Source organism: Homalodisca vitripennis, chromosome 2 (genome assembly GCF_021130785.1).
Source record: "Homalodisca vitripennis isolate AUS2020 chromosome 2, UT_GWSS_2.1, whole genome shotgun sequence".
NCBI classification, from domain to species: Eukaryota; Metazoa; Arthropoda; class Insecta; order Hemiptera; family Cicadellidae; genus Homalodisca; species Homalodisca vitripennis.
In genome coordinates, this window is record NC_060208.1 from 146,734,635 (window position 1) to 146,760,234 (window position 25,600).

Genomic DNA, 25,600 nt, shown 5'->3' on the forward strand with positions numbered 1-25,600 from the left:
TATTAAATTCATTTGTTCCTCTATGTATTGCCATTTACTGCCTTTTACTCTTTTTTTCAAAAGTACTATTTTAGTACTGCCACTAAAACAAACAGACTTACAGACTTGATAAGCGATTCCAGCTTATCCAGTGATCGGCCGGCTATAATGGTGGCATGGTGGCATTTTAACGTTTTCCCTATGAGAACAATGTTAAACTTCAAGCAATTTTACGAGCTTATATTTGATTGCAAAATTGTGAGGTAAATCTCATTACCCTCCGGGTGATACATGTTTTTACCTACGGTGATGGGTATATTTTGATTAAATGTGCGCATGTTAAAAAAAACATTTTTTTTAAAGCAAAAACTGTATTGTAGTATATTGTGTTGCATATCATTTTATTCTGTACATTCGAAGGAATCGGAAAATAATACTATAAGTGGACTTGCACTAATATGATGACCCATTGTACTCTGCTGAATGTTCAAATTTACTTTTGCAAAAAAGTTTTTTTCAAATTCTCACAACGAGTACTTTATTATACAAATAAAAATTAAAAATGTGGAATAGCCATTTTGCTCACCTTTTTATGTACATTCCGAAAAACTACACATAAATGGCTCAATTCATTAAAAAACTCAATCTATATATACAATAATGACTATGTACACCTCTTTTTCTGAGCAAACTTCACTGTGATTCAATATCAATGACATCTTCTGGTGTATAAGTTCTCAACCACACGGGATTGGAAAATTCTTGAATAGGCTTATTTGGATTAGGTGTATCATCTTCATCACTATCACTATTATTTACAGTATGATGAGAAATATCTACTTCAGAAGATTCTTCAAAGTTTGGAACTTATTCCTTACCGCTGCCAGAAGAATGACACATCTGAATCAAGTTCCGGCACATCTATATCACTAGTATCTTCCAAATCACTTATTTCATCATCTAAAAACATCTCTGATTTGATCTGAGCCTAAATTGTTATCCATTGCCACTAAATACAGCACAATTCAAAACAATAACACAGTAGACACCATTACTGTATGGGTGTAACAACAGCAGAAAACAGCTGGTTCAAATCATCGATATATCTACCGCCAAAACAATCTATTAGATTCCATAGAGAATATAAAAGAAACTCCAGAATTTCATGATTACGGCACTATATCAAACATTAGATTTCAACGAGAATTGTTGAAGGAACTAGCGTTGCAAAAAGCGCTTACATAATAGTAGCGCTCGCGACGATATCACCCGGGCGGACGATATAATCGTCGCGGCCGATACTATTATCACCGCGAGGGTAGACAAAAATACGCATCCAAACGCTGTTTTAAAATTTTTAATTATACAGTAGAATTCCGCCTATCCGAGGTAAATGGGACCGAGACTACCTCGGATAACGAAAATATCGGATGATCCAGAGACAATGTAAAATAGGTTATACATAACAACAAACATGTTGTATTTTAAAAAAACAGTATTACTTGGAGACAGAGATTCAGAATTGGGAGTAGAGAGCTCAATGGCGCTATCGTTTTGCAACACTGTGATGATCTAAATGAATAATACAAACAAGTACTGTGGTGTTCGTGCACTTTTTGAAAGATGTAGTATTACAATGATGTCAAACTTTTGATGCATAGACTATGTATTGATTGAGTATATTTGCAAATCATTTGAAAACTACCATGAAACCAGAGTCATTGATTTCGGCACTTATCGGTGTGATCAAAAAAGATTATGAGCCACTAAATCTAAGTCTAGTACAAGATTGATAAACCGAGTACTCTGTTAATTCTGAAAAGAAAACATTATGTATTCCCTCAATGTAGATTTTACAACTTGAGAATGTCCATTTGGTGGAAGAGGCCGTTATTGTGACACGAATGAATAACAAAATTCATGTTTGTCTACATAATATTATGCACGGGCTCAGCCTGATGCAATAGATAGGATATGCGGGTCCGCCAATCCGGATATCCCCGCCAGGCCTCGGCAGACCCGACTGAGCGATTGCTGAGACCACTTTGGGGTTGTAAATACGCGTGCGGGCGGCGCGGGCCTGACTGTGACACGACCACAAACCTCGAGGTGCAGAGGCTCTGTTCAATTGGCGATGTTACACAATCATCTCCTGCTCGTCTGTGCAGCTGGCCTGCCTCAGTGGCGTATCGGAGGGGGGGGTCCAGCGGGTCCGGACCCCCCCCAAATTTTAAGACGTATTAAAAATAAAGCATGGAGCAGGAGAAAAAAGGAGAGTTGTCATTACTTTTGTCTACAAACATTAAATTAATTGATTTATTTAATTGAAGTGACCGTTGTTAAAAATACAATTGTCCTTTAGTTTAAATCATAAAGTATCAAACGATACTTTTGGGCTCGGCCTTTCGGATAGTGTAGTGTTATCACGGTATTTCTATAGGGCGCGGTCACGTGACGTCGCAAAGTAACGTGAACCGTAACATGGCGAACAGTTTAAATTAGCGACTACTTCGTTCAAATTCGTCTTGAGGACTTAAAATGACTGCTTAGAATTAAGTTACGACGTTGTTTTTAGGTGTCAATAAACTGTAGACGTGTATATAATTATCGGAAAAACATTTAAAAAATCACTTTCGGTCGGAAATAAAATACACCTGAAAAACTCTAATGATTAGGTAGAACTTCAACTACTTCGGACTTCAGTTATTGAGGTAAACGTGGTATTTTTGATTGAGTTAGGACGACGATTTTTGTTATCATTAAACTATACAATGTACCTATATAATTATCGAGAAAAAATCACTTCCGGTCGGAAAATGCTGAGGAAAACCCTCTACTGATTCAGATTTTGACGATTTAGGATTTCACTGGTTGAGTGGTTGAGGTAAAAATGGTACTTATAATTTTGTTAGGACGTTTATTTTAGGTATTAATGCAACGTCCACTAATTATCGAGAAAGAAAACAATAAAATCACTTCTGGTCGGAAAATACCAAGGAAAAGCTCTACTGATTTCACTGGTTGAGTCGTTGAGATAAAAGTGGTACTTAGAAGTATGTTTGAACATTGATTTTAGGTATCAATTGAACGCCGACTAATACCTATATAATTAATTATCGAGGAAAAGTTGAAAAAATCACTTCCGGTCGGATAATACACCGGAAAAAATCTCTACTGATAAGAAGTTCCGACTACTTTGGATTTCACTGACTGAGGTATTATTTCATTTTCCTTGGTATATTCCGATCGGAAGTGATTATTTTTGTTTGTTTTCTCGGTAAATATATATTTATTAGTCGGCATTGAATTAATATCTAAAATCAAAGTCCTAACATAATTATAAGTAGCCTATCATTTTACCTCAACCACTCAACCAGTGAAATCCAAAATCGTCAAAACTTGAATCTGTAGAGAGCTTTTCTTCTGTATTTACCGACAGAAAGTGATTTTTTTCTCGATAATTATAAAGGTAGTCGAGTATTAATGATAACAAAAATCGTCGTCCTAACTCAATCAAAAATACCACGTTTACCTCAATAACTGAAGTCCGAAGTAGTTGAAGTTCTACCTAATCATTAGAGTTTTTCAGGTGTATTTTATTTCCGACCGAAAGTGATTTTTTAAATGTTTTTCCAATAATGATATACTCGTCTACAGTGTAATGATACAAAAAATCGTCATTATAATTCATTCATAAATACCTCAATCAGTGAAATCAAAAGTAGCCGAACTTCTAATCAGTAGAGTTTTTGCGGTGCATTTTCCGACCGTTAGTTTGATTTGTACCCGAGCAACACTCGAAAATTGCCCTCCTTCTCTAAAGGGATTTCGACCGTCAGTGGCCCAATGTCCCCGCAGAGGTATTTCATTTTCTCCACAGAATATAGTTGGGTCAACTATACGCTTGAGTGAAGCTCTGTTTTGTTCTTTTTCTTTCTTATCCAGTGAATCCAACATCACTTTGGTGCCTTCTATTCGGGCAGAATCGAACTTTGTGGTACTAGAGTTGCTGTGAGAGTTGTATTTGCCTATTACATCTTTCCACTTTCTATAAGGCGTAGTTACTAAAGCTCCATATTTTTGGTATTTACCTTTTACCAGTGAACTCATTGGCAAATAACACACAAAACGTCCCCCGGATCCCCCAGTTTCGGGCCCAAATTTTCGGACCCCCCCCCCGAACGAAATTTCTGGCTACGCTACTGGCCATTAGCCCTCTCTCATGCACCGCATCGTCCGCTCTGGCTGACCGAGTGACACAGATTATAAACGCTGAATATTAAAAATAACTACCGTGAGTATAAATTATTTCATAACTTATGAGAAGGATAACAAGCTTTCACGTAAAATGCCTAATTAAGTGTACTCTTTTAATCCAATATATTAATTTTAAACATTATTATTTTTTTACAGCCAAATAGATTTCTACATTTTAATCATTATACAGAATTTAACTGACTATTCCGTTAATTAATTGACTATTTCCTTTAGGGATTTTCTACATATTCAATATTTTGAATCATTGGTATTAATTCCATATTCGACTCCCCTAAAACTATACAGTACATACTTTGGTTAATCCTCACCGGCTCCAAACTTTCTGCGATTATCATGGCTTTATCTGCGAGGGATATTATAAGTACTATTGCTCCAACTAAGACAAGATTGATCTCTACTACTGTATGTATTGCTTTATGTAATATTGTAAATATGGATAGGATTAGTGGGAAACCGCCAAAAGATCAAACTATTTGGCACTTTATTTATTGGTATTAGGTAACAAGTAGCTGGAAAATGCATATAAGCTACAATAATACGTACGTTATGATCTTATCTAATCCTAACAAAGTAGTCAGTGTATCATAACTTAATTAACTGGTTTTATGTGTCTTGTAACCTTGGTTGGGTTTTCAATTCTTGAAAAATCCTATATCAAAGTATTGGATATAAAACTTAATTCATTATTTGTAATAGATAAAAGTTGAGAGAGTAACATAATAAAATATGTGCAATCTATGATTGCAAACATGTAATCTTTTTCCCCATTAAAAATATTTTACTGATATCACACTACAATTAACAATTTGTTACGCAAAATACTACGGTTACAGTAAAACCATATTAAATTGTAAATTTTGTAGTGAAAGGAAGATTCAAATGTGGTATTAATTTTAGAAAACCATTCTACTTATGTTTTGTGTTAGTTCGAACTCATTTTTTGTTGCGCCGTTCTATCGTTTATAACTAAGAGGGTGTAGATTTATTATGTGTTGGGCCTAATAGATGACAAGGTAAGTTCTTGAACAAACTGAAGATAAAAACCTTCTATAAAGTAATGTTTTCGTCAATATAATACACTTAGAATTCCTTTGTATAATGGTGTATGAGGTTAAAGATGTTTCATCGTAGTATTGAAATTATACGAGTAACTTAAAAATAATTAACATTTGGGTAAATATCAATTACATTAGTTAAGTACTAATCAAACTTTTAATTTAAAAGTAATTCTATAAAATCCAAGAAATAATATAACACAATATACGAAAATAATATTTCCTATTTACTGTTAATTTTACTAAATTGTTCTTTAGAAGCAGACAATTTGACCTCTTAAGTTTTTGTACCTATCTTAAATAGCTATCTCATTTCACTTAACGTAAAGTGTAGCGGAGTAGTGCCGTTAGCGGAGGGAGGAGTGTGGAGCCAGGCGACTGTAATTTACTGTCGACAGTAGGAGGAGCCAGCAGCCATCGCAAACTTGTATCCCTCCATGACTGCCCCCTCCTCACGATTCGGCGTTGACGGAATGGGCTGTTTTCGACGTTGGCGGAATGTAGCTGATTCGGCCCTGGCGGATTGGTATGAATTCGGAGTTCGCGGACAGTTGAAGATTCTACTTTAAATTTTCCTATAGCACCGATAAATTCTATTTTTCGTCCGTCAACAACGAAGAGTTTCTACATCAGTCCGTGAGCTCCGAATTTATTCGACTCTATAGGAATCTTTAATTTTCGCCTCTAAAAGACACATGAATCCGCCAGGACCGAATAATGAGACAGTCCGCCAACTCCGAATCCTCCTAGATTCCGTGAGTGGCGAAAAGTAGAATCGTCCGTGAACCTCGAATATTTTATATCTTAGTCCGATAGCTCCGAATAATTTGCTCTGCAGTCCGTGAACGTCGAATCATTCGGAGCAGACGGAAAGTATCGTTTTCGGTCTTGGCGGACGATTTCACTATTCGGCCCTGGCGGATTCGGTCCTCACGGACTCCACCCACCATTTCTTCTATTGTGTCTTTACAGTATTGATGAGTAGCAATTAGTTATTATTATTAATTATTTATGTTTAACTATTTTGCAAATTTAAAATATATTTTTATCATTTATTAATGTAAGTATTGAGAAATTAGGTACCATTTTTTGTAAAAACTAATAAATACTTCTGTAATTATATTTAAAATTAACAATGTCAGTTAATCATCTCATTTGTGTGTGTGACATGGTTAAATAAAAGGATTTATTGAATCATGTGTTTTATTTATTAACATAGCTGAAATTCATAAATATTAACCAATTAGCTAAAAGTCCAAGAGTGATTAGTTTGTTAATTTATAGGATTGAACAGTATTGTATTTGTATCTCTCTGTCTTGGAATACTCAATTTATGTAATATGTACAGAACTGAAATAACAGGTAAGGAACAGTTCAGTTCAGGGTCAGGCCCGGACCGGTTAGTAAAAATAACAGATTAGACCTATTAGCCAAAATAACAGATAAGACCTGTTAAGAAAGAACAGGTCTCTTAAGTGGAAGTAACAGGTAGACCTGTTATGGAAAAGTAACAGGTAAGCCCATCACTAGTACAAACGGTATTTCTGCTTTTTTTAAGACCCTAGCACATTTGTTTTTGTTTAGACAAAATTGTTTCATTTACTGTCACTGGCCAAATATGATGTTTTTAGGGATTTCTGTCAACTTGATCAGCACGAGTTTAGAGCTGAATTGTAGCATGTTTTATTTCTTACACTCATTATGTTGAATATTGAGAAATAGCATAATCTTAGGTATATAGTTTGGAATCTTCCGAATCCATTGGTACCAATGTCAATGTTATATCTGGAAAATAAACATGTTTAACTATACAAGATTCCATATGTGCCAATATGAATTACTACATACATTTTAAGCACATATTTTCCTGGCACACTAATTAATTTAAATATAATGGATTTAGTCACATAGCAGTAGTCTACATAAAATTTGATTGTACAATAAGTGACAAATAGAGTGCTGGCAAAATGGCCAATGCCAATGACCGGACAACGGAAGGGCTGTGAAAGTAGCAGTAGGCTGAAAAATGCCTGCTGTAGGTGTGCTTGTGAAAATACCAATGATTACCCATGATAATTAAGTTTTTCTAAAGTCAACTGTTTCTTTTTGTAGTAGCTTCAGTCCCATTCTTATATACTTCTATCCTTCTATTTTGTTATAACCCTACTATATATTAACAAAAATACAAGTTGTTCTTATAGCAATTAAAAAGATACAAGAATTACTAGTAATGAATTAATTTCCAACAACATAACTTTTAAAGAAAACAACATATTTTTCACCCCATTTGTTCATATCGTGGCAACAAGAACATATTACAATAAGCATAAGGTTAATGAATATGACCAGTCTCATTAGAAACCCACCTTCAGTATCATTGGAGGACTGCCCTAACCTGTAGCCAGTGCCTGTGAATGTGCTAGGCCTCTTGCTGCTACTGGCACTCTTGGGATCCACCACTTCTGCTCCATGTCTAATTACACAATATCACTATTAATACTTATTAAAAAATCAAACATAAATGTCAAATACATATTGATGTGAACAACAGAACTAAAGATAGGTTCTTACCGTCAACCAAGGTTCTGTACCACATATGACTGACAGATATTTAGCGAAAGATATGAACCTATTCAGAGTTGCTACACATATCCTGAAATATGAGGCATATCAAGAAAGTAAATGGAATTTATTTTCTCAACACATTGGCTACAGACATTGAGAAAAGTTGATGTGACAAGAAAAATGTCAATCCAATCTCCTGCCAAGTGCGAAATAATTTGTGTCATCTGTTATATTGTTTCGAAGGGAAAATCTCTGGTTGAGATTTATCATGAAGTAAAAAACTTCATATGGTAATAAAGCTATGAATAGGTCAAGTATGTTCTAGTGGTGTTGTAAGTCTGTTCATGATAATTAGAGGAGCAAAAGACCTTTGATTGCGATTAATGACATTCTGGAGAAAAATGAAATGCACTTCGCAACAATACCAAATTATATATATACAATAATAAACTTTTTTATGTATTTTTTATTTCGTACAATGTACATTTCAAATTCTAAGAATTCATCATCAGGTACTTTTTCATGAAAAACTATAAATGAAAAAGTACTTGATGATGAATTCTTAGAATTTGAAATGTACATTGTATGAAATAAAAAATACATCAAAAAGTGTTAAAAAGGTTTATTATATATATATATATATATATATATATATATATATATATATATATATATATATATATATTTATCAAACACTATTCGAGGCTACATCTCTAATAGCAGATTGACTGTAGATGAACTTTCTGCGATATTTTCACAAATCTCCAGATCTCTGCTCCATATCACAAAAATCTTCAGATACCAGGAACTGTCTGCGAATATGTCTGCGAAGTGAGACTCATAACAGCTGACAGATCAACACAAGTTGAATCAAGTGGAGGCCAAATATTTCCCTTCCAAACTTGACAAAGAATGACGCCGCATATTTTGCACTTGGCAGGACATTGGATTGACATTTTTCACGAAACGTATTGTTGCATTGACAGTTCTCAATGTACTGAGACCTCAAACCGATCTCATTGCGGAAAGGAAGAATCAGACTACACACCAACATGTCAGAAAAATCCCTCCGGCTGAGAAAGCCTCAGTACATGTATTTTCTGAATATTCCTTGTGAAATTCCCTGAGATTTTCATGTCTTTTAAACCAAACTCCGAAATATCCAAAGGTATTCGAGAAATGAGTGGAATAAAATTAGATGCAAGAAACAAATTTAATAGTGCTTTTGAGCTTTATTAGTACAGTGTCACTCAATGATCGGTGTTTACAAGTTACAAAAGAAAAAAAGGAAATGGCACTAATATTAATATTTAACTAACAATGAATTTCCTTTTCTAGTACTTTTAATTTTAAAATATTTTCCTCAAGAAAAGCCCTTTTAAGCTAATACTACATTCATTCTATTGAAGTACTTTCTCTTATTAAATTTCTCAATTTACTCTTTTCCATTCTCTTTTTTGAAAATTCCTAGAGGTAATGTATTTCGTTCACACATTTCTAGTGTACTGAAACATCTGTGACATGATCATAAAACTGTGTATCGACACCTTCAAAATATGGGACTATGCAAACAGTTTTATAATTTAACCAGAAAATTGCTAACTTTTTTTAATGCATTTCTTGAAAACAAAACTCTATTTCGACATATTGTACTTATTCAAAAATAAAAATTGCAGTAAATGTTTTCTAATAAAAGGTTTCACAAAAATCTTAACTGCTTTCTCATTCTGCCAATTTCAAGATCAAAAACAATTCAGCTAATGTACATTGCTAATAATTCACTTAGATGCTTGAATAAAGACTTGTATTTTAACACTTTGAGTGCTGGCCCTAAATGACATGTAACTCTGTAGAATGCTGGGCGTTTTTGGTGGTTTTCAAAAATTTATTTAAAAAAAAGTATTTAAGGTATGAGAAAAATACTTACATGCCTTAATTCAGCTTACTTTCGTCTTTCTTTTAACGTGAGATTGTTAGTGGTTTTTTAAAAAAACTACACATAAAAAATGTTTTTTAAAAACATTTATTTTTGGAAAAAAAATTATTTTTTGAGACAGTTTTTTTTATCTAACTTACTAAACTAAGCATATATAAAATTATTTACAATGACCCATTTACAAATATAAACTGTCCTTTGCATAATACAAATCATGTTTTTATGTTTTGTAGTTTTTTGAGAAAAAACTATGCCGTCATATTGATGCGTCGGCATCACTTTCGCTGTCAGCACTGTTTTCAGCATCTGTAACATAATAATATACTATGTAAAATATGAATATATTTTCATTTTATTCATAAGAATAGAATATTAGTTGAATAAAGTTAATTTATTATAATACAAATTATAGTTTGATTCACGAAAACAATAACATAACCAAACTTTTAGACTGATGTTTATATGATAAATAGACTTACTTATTCTTACCTGAAGTATGTGTCTAATCTTCTTCCATTAAATCAGGATCAATGTCAGAATCGTCAAAAATACTATCTATACCAATAAAACTATCTTCATCTAATACATCACTGATCGCAACGTCGTTCAAACTGCGAGAAGCCATGATTGCGACATCGACTGCCGGCTGCAACGAACGTCACGTCAGCGGCACGTAAACAACACGACCGAAGTTGCTCTGTCATTAACCTCATACAATACATCTGACGCTTTCTAGCGGTGAATTGTGTTACTAAAAACCCAAATAACATTGTAGAGTAGGCAAAACCCGTTTAAATACGGACAATGTAATATAATACCAATTGAAATGACAACCACGTAAAACTACGGGATTAGCATTCTTCGGAAGTTTCGCCGTTCCGTAAAATAACGGGATTAGCACTCTAAGTGTTAATACACTTTGTTAGTTACCACAAAAATCAAATTATCCATACCTATGGCGGAAAGGGTGGACTCAATGCCACCTTCTGCTTCTTGCACTATCTGAAATCTGGCACTGTCACAGACACAAGTGATGGATGAGGACTTGAGGACTCTACATTCCAGGACTCAAATCAGTGATAGTGTCAGATTTCACACACTGCAAGAAGCAGAAGGTGAAATGAAACGAAACCTATCATTCGTATCCTATCATGTTCATTTCAATACCATACTAATTCATATCAGAGATATTGTAACGGTACCAGTACTCACTCTTGGACAGACTTGAACATCTCAGCAACAATATCCTTCTTCTTTTTGCCAGGCCCCAAGACTTGCTGTCCACTATGCTCAGACCCACCTGCATAGAATGCTTGGCCTTCTTCTTCATCAGAACTGCCACCAATCTCCGCCTGCAGACTGCTCAGTGTTGCCACTCGGCTGCTATTAAAAAAACAATTTATTGAATACCTCAAACTGGTAATGTTGGTTATTGAAGATAATAGTAATAAATACCTGTATATCACTATGTTTCATGTATTATTGTCAATAGTAATTTACAGTATAATCCAACAGCAAGTTGCACTCAAATCTAATTCATCCAATCTGTTTAGGTGACCATGATGTTGGAGAAATGGGATATATGCAAATAATGGGAAAATGTAAATGCAGTCCATATCAAATAAATACAAAGACATTACACTTATAGAATTTGATCATAGTAGTAGTAAAGTTAGTCAAGTTAATCATTAGTAAGTTAGTATCAATTTTAAATTGAACCAACGTTTAAATCAATTTTAAAATAATAAAAATGTTAAAAACATTAAAATACTGTTTTCTGGCCTAAAAATGAATACAACTTTTGCATAACTCCAGTAGTGTGGTACATAACCTTTTAGGTTTGATTGAATGTAAAAATTGTTCATTATTGAAGGAAACATATTGTGCAAAATCCTTATTTCAAAAGAAAATCCTCTTTAGAATAAAATAGGATATAATTTATTGAGATATAGTAAGATTAGGGCAGTCCTTAAATTAGGGTAAAATATATTTTCATTAAAAATACTGTATTTTTTAAATTTTAAACTGTTTTAACACTTTTACGATGCTGCCCAATTTCCCAACTTCTTTTATGCATTGACTTTATCAATAATAATGGCAAAAAAACTGGAAACCTTTATTTCTTACATTAAACGTCTAAGTATAACGAGAAAAGTTTGTAGGCTTTGCAATTTTGCACGCACAAATTATTTTGATATGTGTTTTCAATGTTGTTCCGTGTACTCCAAGGGGTACCTAAAAAATTAATTTACCTTAAAATTAAGGAATTGTGCGGCCGACAGAGTACACAGTAGTCTGAGGTATTTATTCAAGTGAGGGATCATATTTAGTACACCACAAAGACAGGCAAACAATAAAAACACAATAAGGAAATGCATAGCATAATGTACCCCATTGGACACACAACAAGCTTTACGAAAGCCCGGTGTGTACCCAGTCAGGTACACAACAGCAGTTGTGAAAGATCACGTGCACCCGACGGGGTACACATCCTCGTGAACGTGTTAAGGGTCGCTACTACCCTTCAAAGTTTAGAAATGAAGGCACCACGGGAAAAAAGGGGGAATGTCAGATTTTTCAAAATTTTTCAGGAATAGCAATTTTCTCCTTAATTCTATTGTACCACTTACATTTATTTCCTAATCTTTATAAAACTTATCTATGATTTAGCCTACCTTATATTAAACTTATACATTATGTACTAATAACATCAGTGTACCATTTTAATGGTGAAATAAATAAATATATTATATGAGTACAAAATAATTTTGCTAAAAAGGGGGAATGTCATTAATGTTTTAGGAAAAAAGGGGGGATGTCACCAAGGTTAACTAATTCTAGAAACCAGTACTAAATTAAATGGCATAAAACGTTATATTTAAAATTGTCTTCTTAAATATGGTTCCAAATAAGAAAAAATACACATTTAAGTTAAAAAAAGGCCTTTATTGGTAAAAAAGTAAAATCGGTACATATTACCTTGAGAAAAATTAAAACATGTTTGAAATCAAACAATTTATCAAATAGGTCATTTTTTATTAGTCCTTTTTTCCACTCTGAGTAGGCCTATTATTATTATTATTATTTGTCTTTTTAGACTTAGGAAAAACTTCTTTGTCAATGGCATTTCTTTTGTTCCTTTTCTCTCCTTTCTCAAGTTTTTGGAAGAAGGGTATAAAAATGTCTGGCTTCTACACCACAGAACATCTTTAAAACTTGTAGATCTGTGTACTTTTCATGGGTAATAGGAAGAGCCCCTAAAACAAAAAAATTTCCTGAAGCATGTTGTTGAAACATTTAACAATATTTAAGTCCAATTTTCTATTAGGAATTTAAATTTAATTTAAATTTAACTATCAAGAAAAATGCTAAGATTTATTCAATATAATTAGGTTGAATTATTATTAAAAAATTATTTATTAATAACTTTAGAAGTGGTCAAAAATATTATTTTTATCACATTTTGATTGCTAGCAGTGAGTAACAGTAAAATGGAAAAAGTCTTACCCTCATAGGCATAGTCGGGTAGAAAAAACTCTCCTTCAGGCAAGGGTTGGTCTTGTGGTAGTGAACCTGGTTGGTTAATGACATGGGCCTCCCAATGTCCATGGAATGTTGCTCGGTGCTTCAGGAAACGGGGATGTTCTTTAAGAGCTACTAACTCTCTTATCGGCCTTGAAGGAAATGGGCACTTTTGAAAAATAAAATTGATCTAAGTGTGAAGACCAGTTCCGTACAAAACTCCCTCTCAACTTGGATTACATGGAATGGTGAGGGTTTGACTCTAGCACCTTTAATTTCATCAATCCAATCTTTAGGCGTTTCAATCCACTTCTTTTGATTGATGCTAGCCATATTACGGTCACACTCTAAATACGAGTGACCACGAATTGGAAAATTCATCTGAATTTTGTCTAGTCTCTTAGTGTGATGGACAATGTAGTGGATAGTGGCGAAAAAGGGTCCCAATTCTTGTTTTTGACCCCCGCAAGAATCACACAAAAAATGTCCAGTTCTTTGACAGAGGGGTCAAGAATTGTCATCACAAAGTAAAGCAAGAAAGAAGCCACCTCATTGGCACCCTTGTACGCCACTGTTTCATCGTAAACAAAGAAAAATGATTCGTCTGTGGACAATATATGTATATTGAACATACAAAGTGTTAATTGTCGCTTGTAGTACACATCGTTAGTTGTTATATGTGGTACTGGCAAATTCTTTTGGAAGTCCATTGCAATAGTTTCAACCTCTTTTGATTGTTGACTTCTTTGTTTAGAGGCACGTTTGCGAATGTAAAACATATTGGCTTTTTAACAAGTGTAGTTTTTTTTCTGATGTGAGCTCTTTCAATTTCTTTTCTGATTTTACCCTTGCTGTAGTATTTTCAGGACAGGATTTAACAACATGTTCTATAGCTCGAATCTCAGCAGCGAGTTTGTCACATGAACTACAAGTATCCATTCTTGGATAGCCAAAACTGATGTTGAATTCTGATTTGAAAACGGTTCTATATTTCTCGTATGATACTTTTTGGCCTGGGTACGCTATCTTTAAACAATTCAAACATCTTTTTTATATTTAAGTCTGCTGGAAGATAGATACGGTTAGAAGAATTCGCACTGTAGTGACTTCGTTCACCTTTAAACGAACCAATATGCTTGTAAATCGCCTCAATTGCCTCTTCTGACAAGCGGGTGTTTACGATTTAAGTGTTTGGCCTCGACCATCCTTAGGAGTTCCTCCTTTTTTTAAAATAGTTCTGATTACTTCAACCTTTTTTTTTGTGATTCCATGAAGCGACCGAAAAGCTTTTACACAAACAGAATTTCTACCACAGATTCCTCCCTATGAACTCGAACACGATATGAATAATGAGTTGTCATGAAATTTAGCATTCTCTTCTGGTTGCCTAGATCTCCTTTGTGAAACTGTGTTTAACAATAACCAAACCGGTTAAGTAGGAATTCTGTTCATTTACGTTCATTTGGTTGAAATTGGATATAATAGTAGCACGTTCTGCAGGTACAATCATTTGAAAGCATTTTAACCTCAAACAGGTAACAATCAGGCCCTATTTCATGTGTGGATGCTAGTAGCTTTTTCTTAACATCACTTAAACGACCAGTTACCTTTCGTTTCTTTGAGGTATTAGATGATTTCGAGCTGTTACCTTCACCTTCAGATTCCATAACTCACTAATTAATTAGTAACACACACACAACATCTTAAACTACAAATTATCACAAAACATAAACATAGCCTCAACAATCAACAGTGCACAGCTACAACTTCACTGACTGCAGCTGAGTGAAGCAGAATAATATAAAGACAGTGCTGCCAACTGACATTCCCCCTTTTTCCCGTGTTTCACAATGACAAGTCCCCCTTTTTTTTCCGTGGACTGCGTATTTTCAAACGTCAATATCTTGCTGACTATTCCCGTTCTTTCCATGGAAACCAAATATACAAAACGAGATTAATGACAGGTTTCCAAAAATACAAAAATTAAAAAAAAAAATATTTTTGACATTCCTCCTTTTTTCCCCTGGACCCTTCAAATGTTAAATATAGTCTGTTAGAATATAAGTTGCATATATAAGCATTTTCATAAAGATCAAACAAACGTTTCATAGTGTTTGGAATGCGATTGCAACACCCCAAGAACAACTAAATTTTTGTTCTAACTCATTAGTTTTTACTGCATTTAACGACATTAAATAATATGATATAGTAAATATTGCTCTTGTTGTTTCATCCTTTGTATGAAACCTGGATCAACTATGATTCATTTCAAATAGTTCATCGCTGTATTTCATTTTTTCATCTCTGCATGATTTTTCACTTTGTTCTTCTGGAACATTGTCATAAAAAATGCAACAAGCTCTTCTGATAGACTATACCGGTACCACAAATAGTGGAAAAACTTTTCACACACACAAACACTTTGAAATTTCCTCGTTGACACTTCCATACTCTTCTAAATTTTTCAAAAGCTGCATGTCATCTCTAGGGGCATTGAGGGAAGATGGAACTTGAAACTAGCTTTTAATGTGTGCACTTTCACAACAAATAAACAAATTCCAGCTTTTGGTCCTTAACCCTCCCAGTGGCAACTACTTTTTCTCTAAGTGGCGGGACTTTTTCTCCTATTTTGTATTGTATCAATATATACATATTTTTTAGATCAAACAATTATACAAATATGACATATTATATATCAAATTAAACTGCACAAAACACACAATGTAGCAGTGTTAAAATAATTTACTTACCTTGGTTTAGTTGAAAAGTAGATGAGTTGAAAAACCAAAATATTTTTTTGAAAATTTTAATTTTTATGTTTGGCTTCAATTATGAAATTAAAAAATAGCTAAAATCAACTATTCTTGATAGCAGTTTTGTTCTAAATTTAATTTTAATTTGAAAAACACACAGTTTAAATTAACTAAAAAAAAAATACACTAACACTAATGACATAAAAACTATTATGTACACCAGTTTTTATGACATTTTAGTCTGTATCTAAGCCATCTTCTTTCTTCCTCTTTCTTCCAGGCCTTAGAGGTCTCCAATAATGTTCCAAGTAGGGAAAGCACTCTCTGTGAACTCCACTATAATTATTATTAGCACTCACATCAATTCTCTGGTTTTCATCATCAGAAGTGTCAACATCGTCTTGGTTAGGCACATCGCTTCCGGATGAGAAGTCCTCTAGGCTAACGTCGTCGGGGAAATTATCAGCTTCTAAATCACTAACACTTACATCACTTAATTCTTCATCTGCTACAAGTTCCCTAATATCACTAGAACATAAAGCACTATCCATTTTAATTGTTAGAAACAACAGAACGCGAACAGAACCAAACAAACAAACAACGCTGTTGTCGGACTACGGCCACTGTCAACAAGCCGCGAGTGTTCTATCAACGCGACTCGCCAAAGGCGTTTAAAATCGACATACAGTAAACAAAACGTAAAGCCAGTACAATATAATACTATATGAAATTAAAGTTTGGAATCTGTTCTTTCTATCCATATCACTTCAGCGCGGATACGTCGCGGAATGTTTTTATAAGCCGCTTAACAAAAAAGGCTTACATAAATAGACGCTGCAGCGTCTTTGCCACTGGTAATAGAAAATAAATAGACGCTGCAGCGTCTTTGCCACTGGTAATAGAAAATAAATAGACGCTGCAGCGTCTTTCACCACTCGGAGGGTTAAACAAATAAAACTTGAATGAGTATATTTATTGCTTTTGCCATCCAGCGAGTTTGATGCTATCCATCTGGAACTCTGAAATTAATGCCTCTTTTAAGAAATATTATTGTTGGCTCCAAAACCTCACTGTAGTCTTCTTGAGACTGGAACTCTTTAAGTTGATTATTTTTAAACTCAGTGGTATTTGATGCGGTTTAATCACATGAATGAACAATCAGATTTGGTGGGCTTAAAACTTGTGATCAATAGTGTTCCACAAACCTGTAAATCGCTTAAACATTAAGATTTCAGACTCCGTTGAAATTCCAACTGACTTAAAAACAAAGGATTCAAGCATAATTTCAAGGATAGGATGACGACAAGCCAACCAAAACATTTTTTACATCTTTTGTTCTTAAAGGATACAAGCTCCACTATATATCCCCGCATTTACAGAAGTTGTATCGAAACTCATACATTTCACTTGATTTGTGATTTCCCCAAGATTCTATGGTTTCATTCACAGCAAATACTATTTCTTCTCCTTTTCCCAACTGTAATTTAGGAATGGAAAGTAACTAATCAACACCATTTCTTAAGACATTAATAATCTATCCAACTCTTCACAACCTGAAATTTCTTCTAAAATGTATTCATCCCAGTGAGCGATCCCGAAGCTGAAAATTCTGGTTTTAGGTATTGACTTCTCTTTTATTTTATACTATGACGCTAGATAGAAGATTTGATCATATTGTACTCAGTAGGATCACATCCTATGCCTTTCAGTATGTTTTTCAAAACCATGGTAGATTTTCTGTCACTTAACTTTGCTACATTACAGTCTAAAATATTTCTTCTTCCCATTTTTTTGGAGGTGGATCATAAAATAAAACTGCTTCTTTATATTCGTAATTATTTTTACTTTCAGATGAGCTGATTTCACTTGCACATTATTGCTCTTACAATATCTGAATGAATTGATGTTTCTTTTTTTTTCAAATAGTAATCTTTTGTGTACTTCTTTTGCTCCTTCATCTTTTTAAAGCAATGTTTTTCTCAGTGGACTTTGCTTGTTTCTTAATAAAACATTTATCAAAATTTCCCATTTTGCAAGCCATCCTTTTTTTCTTTGTGCATTTTAATCATATCAAGAGCTCCAGTATGTGCTAAATTAAATAGATCCTCCAAAGCTATCTGCCAGTTTTCTTTTTTCTGTTTTAAAGTTTTTGTTCGCTTAGATTTATTTCCTTTACTTTTGACAAGCTTTTGCCATTCTTTGAAGAGTCCTTCAATTTTATCGATAACATGATTTTTTAACCTAGTATGAATATTAGCCTTTTCCCAAATTAGTAACACGTGACTAGAAGTACAGCCAGCTGAGTCTCTTATATTTAAGTTTAATTAATTTTTTAATGGATGAAAACTGTAAGACATTTTTTACGTAGCAGCTTCATTTGTTCAATGATGTTGACATTTGACTGACAAGCCAAACATCTATAGATGGCTTGTCACAATTGGGCCCTTACTATTAGATGCCATATTTCAAGGTTTTACACATTTCTTAAAATATTTAATTATTTCAAACTTAACTAAACAATTTTTATACTTTTCATTTAAAAATATGAAAACACTTTTATATACTGCTATAATCTACAACACCAACAGTACATTATTTACAATCACGTACTATATGCTAGTTTGATAAAATTCAAGAGAAAAACACAACACCCATCTGCACTATTATTCCTCGCATAGTACTGACTTGAAATTAAACAATCGAGCTAGGCTTTGCTTGGCACGCAAAGCCAACTGTGCGGTTTGGACCTGAAACATTCCTGTCTAGACATGACTGCTACATTTAGCTGACTCTATCCAGAGTTTAATGTGAGTGGGTTAATGCAGGGGGATGATTTATATTCCAAATATATTAGAATGTTTGGTAATCAATGTAAACATTTGAATGTAAAACTTTGATAGTAAACTTTTTTTACATCATGAAACAAAAAAGGTATGTGTCTCGGGTACATTTTAAAACTTCATTTTTAAGGACCATCCTAATTATTGAAATAACTTTCTAAATAATAATAAGACAATCCTTACTTGATTGCTGCAGCTCTTGTTTTAGGTTTGGTTGGTTCTGTTTCCACATTTTGACGCATTTCTGGGGGAGAAGGTGGTGCGATTTCTTCAATGTCACCTCCAGCTTCAATCTCCTGAATATCATCGTTTCCATCTCCTTCATTTGTATCATAGTAGCTTGTTAGTGCTACCTAAAATATAAAATACAAGTATGTACATACCATTAATGAAACCTTAATAAAACAACAATTACTACCAAATCCATTTCTAAATAATTGAATGTTTGTTCTTTATTTCTTAGTATGTCAACACAAGTTTTACTTTTTCTAGGAATTTGTTGACAACTAAATAATCATAATAATCTATACCTATTCCTAAACAAACAAATTCAAAACAAATGTTCTATCAAACAGCAGTATACGTTACAAGTCAGTTGAAATTAAACACTACGCAAGTTTTCAACTATGCATTGTGATAATACTGAAAGAGAAACCATACAGGAAGGTAATTTGTGACTGGTTATTTAAAACCCTTTCACAAGATATACAGACACGTTATATTGATCAAATATGAGTTCAGATGACTTTTTTAGTTAGATATTCACGTTGCAACAGATGTCTGACTGAGTCCAGCCATGGACCGGAACACCAAGAGAGCGATGCCGGACTGAGTTTGCCTATGGACCCCAAAAGGTTAGTGCAATATTGAAAAAGTAATTTAAATAGATTCATATTTAAGATTTAATAAAAATGCTACAAAATACGCCTTCAGCATCGTCTTCTACCACGATTCAACAAGCCTACTTATTATTGATAGTAAAAATTCACAAAACTCACACCATAACATTTGTAACAGTTTGTAGGTTCTAGAAAGATCCAGAACTGTATTTAGGAAACATCCAGATTTAAATTATCTCAAACCAATAATAGAACGAACAGTTATGTAAAAAAAAGGAAAAGAATGTCAATGAATGAAGAAGGAAAAAGTAATGTCTTATTTTATTTGACGAAGTTAGGACTAAGAAGCCCTCTCTAACACTTAACCTAAGGACCAACAGCTTAAAGGTGACTTCCAATAGATAGGGGCAAAGAGGCCTTCTCGCCAATTTCACTTTCTTTAAGGAGTCAGAAAAAGAGAACCAATCGTCATAATTACATGTAATATTCACTGTATGTCAAAGTCTGTTCTTTCTAATAATGTAGTTTTTAAAGTCCTTGGTACGAAAAATTTTTCCAAAAATAGTGGCCTTGTAAGTATTGGCCGACTAAAGTACAGTTTCTTTATATTGTCACTGGCTGCTATCTAAAAGCTAAAGATGTCCGACCTGCTATGCAATCTTGACAGATGTTGCTATTTGAGTCATCTGCATTCTGGTCTGTTTAGTTTTACGTTTTCATTTTGTATTGATCGAAAATAGATTGTTATTTACCTTAGTGACATCCGCGATATTTATTTTTCAATGGAAGTGATATTTCTGATGGGATGGGATTGAAAAGAGCCCATGTTGATGAAGATGACAGGGGTAGATATAGGCATTTTACCTAATTTAAAAACAAGTGTTTGTTTTAATTTTGTTTTTAACATAAGATTTTTTTTAATTTTCTTGACAAGCATAACAACTTGGATGTTTAGTATATTTTGGATTTTTAAATTGAAGGTGTTTCGTGATTTTAAGGGCTGCAAAAAATAATAAAAAAGTTTAAATATAAACTTTACTTTGTATTTATATAACGATTACTTTAAGCGTTACCACTTTACCTAAAGTGGTCTAAAACCACTTTTAACAATTTCTTAAAATTGTATACTTTTATCACGGAAGGACGTTTAGGTAGTCATAAACCATATATTGCACAACAATTATTAGTGTTTTAATTTAGGCTATATGTCAATTAGTCAATCAATCAATAAGACTGAGAGAAATCAAGGTTTCTGGGTGGATGAGAATAACAAACTGAGGAGGTTTAGCTATAAGAGGAGAGGATAAGGTTATCATCATTCATGTGAGAATTTCAGCAGAAAGGATAGGTCAACCACCAACTGCATTTGAAGGTGATTTTAAAATTTTTCTGTACAGCAATTTTCCAGTTTTTCATCTAGTTTACCACAGTTTCTACCCCCATGGTGTATGCTAATGTGCAATTTATTTGTATACATATATTGACGTTGCTTTCCCTGATAGGTTAGATTTGGTTGCGAAGTAATTGTTTTCCTCCTTTGTGATCTAGTGAGTGATGTTTTTATGGATATTTATCGTAAATGTTCGTGTTGTCAAGTGAACTTTAAAGTAGGCTATATTTGTTAGGCCTACTTATTATTGTGTCAGAATGAAGGGAAATGTGTTTTCTTTTACTTTGTATTGTTTAAATTCTTTGTGTACTTCTACCATAGAAAGTAATGGGTATGTAGAATAATATGGTTAAAAGATGAGTTTGCACTATATTTCTCTCAAGCTTTAGTGATCAGCCTGGAATTTTTAATGTTACTGATCAGTACTACCTAGAGGGATGTTTTGCATATGATACCACCAGAACGGGTCAGCATGCTGATGGCCAGAGGCATTATGGAATATCTGTTCAACTACAAGCTCCATTTACAAGATAAAAAATTTTGTCTTTCTTTTTTAAAGGAAAAAGTGTGTTCTTATTTACTTTGACCGGCTTAAGTAAAAATTTACCAACAGTTTAAACTTAGGAGCATCACACATCCATGAATGTAAAGATAAACCTAATTTTCATTTCTTTTATAATATGCTACATTTTATCCTGAATAAAATGATAAATAACACTATTTTGCTTAGCAACTGATTCTGAAGCTAATTTTGTTATAACTCTTTGCAAGTGGTTAAAAGTTGACAGTGAAGAGACTAAAATGCATGCCAGTTCTAGGGTTAAAACAATTATTTGTAAAAATACATAAATTATGATGCTGAGATTTCACACTGATACTCCAGACATCTGTATAATTAGATGTTAAATTTATACAGATATTTTTTGATGTTCGTATATACTAAAGTTGGCTTCAAAAGAGATCATTTACATTTAAGTAGGGGCCTAGGCTTTATCAGGTTGTTATTGATAATTTTATTTCCAGATTCTATCTAATCCATTTAATGGTTCAATAAGGAACTGGGTATCAATTTACAAAATCGTGACCATGGAAAGGTATGTTCATTTTTTTTTCCTGAAAACTACAATTTTTCCTGAAAACAATAGTGAAGAAAAAATTCGTCGGCAACGAAAATCAAAGGAGTTACGATTTTTTGAAATCCTCTGAAAACTCTGTTTTTGACAGTACCTCTGGCAATTTTACTGAAATGATGAAGTTAATCCTGTCAACGATGCCTGCCCGCTGCGCAGTGCTGCGCACTGCTTGCTCTTTTCGAAAAAAAATTAACTCGAGCTTGCAAAAGTCGAATCCCAGATCACGTGATGCCCCTGATCCTTAACCTCCAAGTGTTGTTCGACAAAATTTTGTCGGTTATTTTCCATCTTTAATGCAATAATGCCCGAAAGGCATCAATATAATACAATGATATACTTTCCCCCCAGTTTATATGCACCTGTGATAATAACACTTGGCTATAAATGCCCAACCCATGAAAAAAAGTCCATTTTTCATGGTCACGGTATTGTAAATAAATACCAGGAACTGTATATAGCTAAAATAATAATTATTATTTGTACAAATGTGTAGGCTAATAACATTAGCTTAGCCCAGTGTAGATAATATATAACTAGTGATGTTAGGCCTATAATGCTAAGGATATTTTGTGTATGGAAGTATAACTACCACTAATAACTTGTTTTATAAACATTATTTAAACTTATGTGATGTTAACAGAAGTACATTTCTCAAAATCATAGACACATCAATTTTCCAACAAACGAATTGCACAACCACTTACATCTAGTTGCCAAGCTGAAGATTCCAAGTAAAATTTGGCTCTGTCTGCATCTAAGCCGGTAATACCAGTAAACTGAGATAAAAGGTCGTCTCTTTCACTCATTATCGCTTTTAAAAAGTGATAAATTTAATATGAGTGTATGAAAAAATCTAATTTGAACTAAAAATTATACTAAAATTTAATAACCTAAACAATTTGACAGTCATGCACCTCAAAAATGCACCAAAACGACTATTTCCACCGGACACTGACAGAAAACAAAGTGAAAAGAAGATGTTACAAAAAACAGCCGGTCATGTTAGGCGTGGGTAAGAAATAAAAACAGTGGAAGAGGAAATTAAACAAGAACAAATTTTATATGATTAATATGAAGGCCAAATTCAGTTAAAACAGGGTAAATGGTAATCAACATTAATAAAAAAATAGTATTCAAAGAGTATATTCTTTTTACTTTAATTTAAATCATAAACAATTAATAATTTAAAATTATCTCAACTCAACAGACTGCAATGTTCATTTTTTGTTCTTATGACTTAAATAATCATAACAATTTATGGGTTGCAAAGCTCATTTGTTCTTATATGAGTTAAATATTCACCATAATAATTTGTGGATAGACCCATAAGTGAATATATATATATATATATATATATATATATATATATATATATATATATATATATATATATATATATATATATACACACACACACTTATATATACACACTTTTATATATATAATATGTATCTATTAATGTTACTTGATGAAGAAGTTATTTATAATAATGCACTGTTATTAATAGCATAATTATGGCTTTGTTTTTACTCATTAATTATTGTATGTCAATATTCATACTGCACTAATGAATTAACTTTTTGCTATGTAAATTTTTGAATGCTCATTTGTTTTTTGTACTAAAACGATAATGTTAATATATACTATGCAGGTTTTTTATCACTATTGTTTTTTACTTAGTTGTGTCTTTAAATTTCCAGAGAAATGGTCTTTCTTCCATATGGGGATTGTTGGCACGAATTTTGTTCACTAAAGCTAGTTCTATTCGTTAAAGCATACATAGCGGTACCATATTAAATTGTTCATTCTATAAAATGTAAACAAATTGAAAATATTAAATAAAATAATTAAACATATGGTTGTACTGTCATAATACAATGTTTACACAGAATACATTTAACTAGCTCTTTGAATTCACATTACACTACTTTATAGACCAAGATAGGATTTTTCCTGCTTTTTAAAGACCAGTGAGACGTAGCCTAGTGGGTTTACGAAATAAGAATAGGCATATCATAGTGGCCCTGGGAATATCCATATACAATTTCTGTACATTTGGTTGAATAGTTTATTCGTGAAAGCAGAACAAACAAAGAAAGGTACTTTCGCAATTATACTATTATTAAGATGTTGTGTATTATTAAGTAATGTCAGATTATTTATTTTAATCAATACTGTACAAATTTAATATTTTTCTGTAATATTTTAATAATTTATTTTTTTCGTTTGCGACCACATAGGTCATACCACACGTTTCAAGTGGCAAAAATTTTAGAATTGGATGCAATATCTTCAACACACTGATGAATCTCTTTTGTTTCTTACGGCTTTCGAACCTTTTCTTTAATTGGAGACTAGTACTTGTTTCTTCGAGTTTAACATTTTTAGCTCTTAAGCATTAGTGATCAACCTTTTGGAATTTGATATTTTACTGATCGGGGTTCTTTTCCGTTAATTCACTACCACGCGATTCTTGCCCGCTGCGCAGCGCTTTGCGCTGCTTGCTCTTAAAAAAAAAAAATTAACTCGAGCTTGCAAAGTCCAAGCCCAGATCAACTCACAAAACTCAGACAGAACTAACGCAGGTTTCATTACAGGCAAAAGATAAGCGGCGCGCGTTTATCACTGACAAGATAAGACGAGTTGGTTCTTTTCCGTTAAATCACTTCATTCCAGGTATTTACTATTATTAACTAACACAAATGGCTAAAGAAAACCAAAATTTAATCTAATTGAAGTACAAACATCATTGGTAGTGAATTAACGGAATTCCAGACCTTAAAACTAATGGTAGTGAATTAACGGAAAAGAACCCTGATCGGTACTATCTCGAGAGACATTTTTCATTCGTCGCCATTTGGGCGCCGGAGCCATTGTCGTCAGAACTGCCCTTTCAACTACTATAGCTTCTTTTACGAGTTAAAAAAAAACATTTCAACAATACAAACCTATGTTATTTTACCTTTGTACTTGAAAACTGTATATATGATAACCCAAGATGTTTATTTACACACATTGTTTGAGTCAACAGTTTGTGTTAGTCAACTGAAACCAAGCAATATCCTCGTGCATTAAGATGGCGAAGAATCAACGAAAACGAGCGTTACTATGAACTATTCCATGTTGTTTAATTGCCTCATGTAGCTGGAAGTACCTACGTTAAGTTGATACAAGCATTTTTTAGAAAAGTTTTCCAAACAAAATTCTACCAGAGATCTTGACCTATATCGACTCCAGGAGAACATATATACGTAATCTATGCATTCTGTTAGCAGAAAAAGGACATAACACTCTTATTAAAACATCTATG

The 25,600-nt window shown here is 33.2% G+C and overlaps 1 protein-coding gene across 1 annotated transcript in view; it reads right to left on the reverse strand.

The window, feature by feature from the left end:
- The window catches only part of LOC124354861 (NSFL1 cofactor p47), a 73,748-nt gene extending 50,488 nt beyond the window's left edge, over positions 1-23,260 (reverse strand). The window contains exons 1-4 of the mRNA XM_046805619.1: positions 22,995-23,260; positions 19,112-19,281; positions 11,026-11,196; positions 7,679-7,785 (exon numbers count right to left, since the gene is read on the reverse strand). Of these exons, the coding sequence (XP_046661575.1) occupies positions 7,679-7,785; positions 11,026-11,196; positions 19,112-19,281; positions 22,995-23,096 (550 nt within the window). The 5' untranslated portion in view covers positions 23,097-23,260. The remainder of the gene's footprint in view (positions 1-7,678; positions 7,786-11,025; positions 11,197-19,111; positions 19,282-22,994) is intronic.
- Between the last annotated feature and the right edge of the window lie 2,340 nt (positions 23,261-25,600).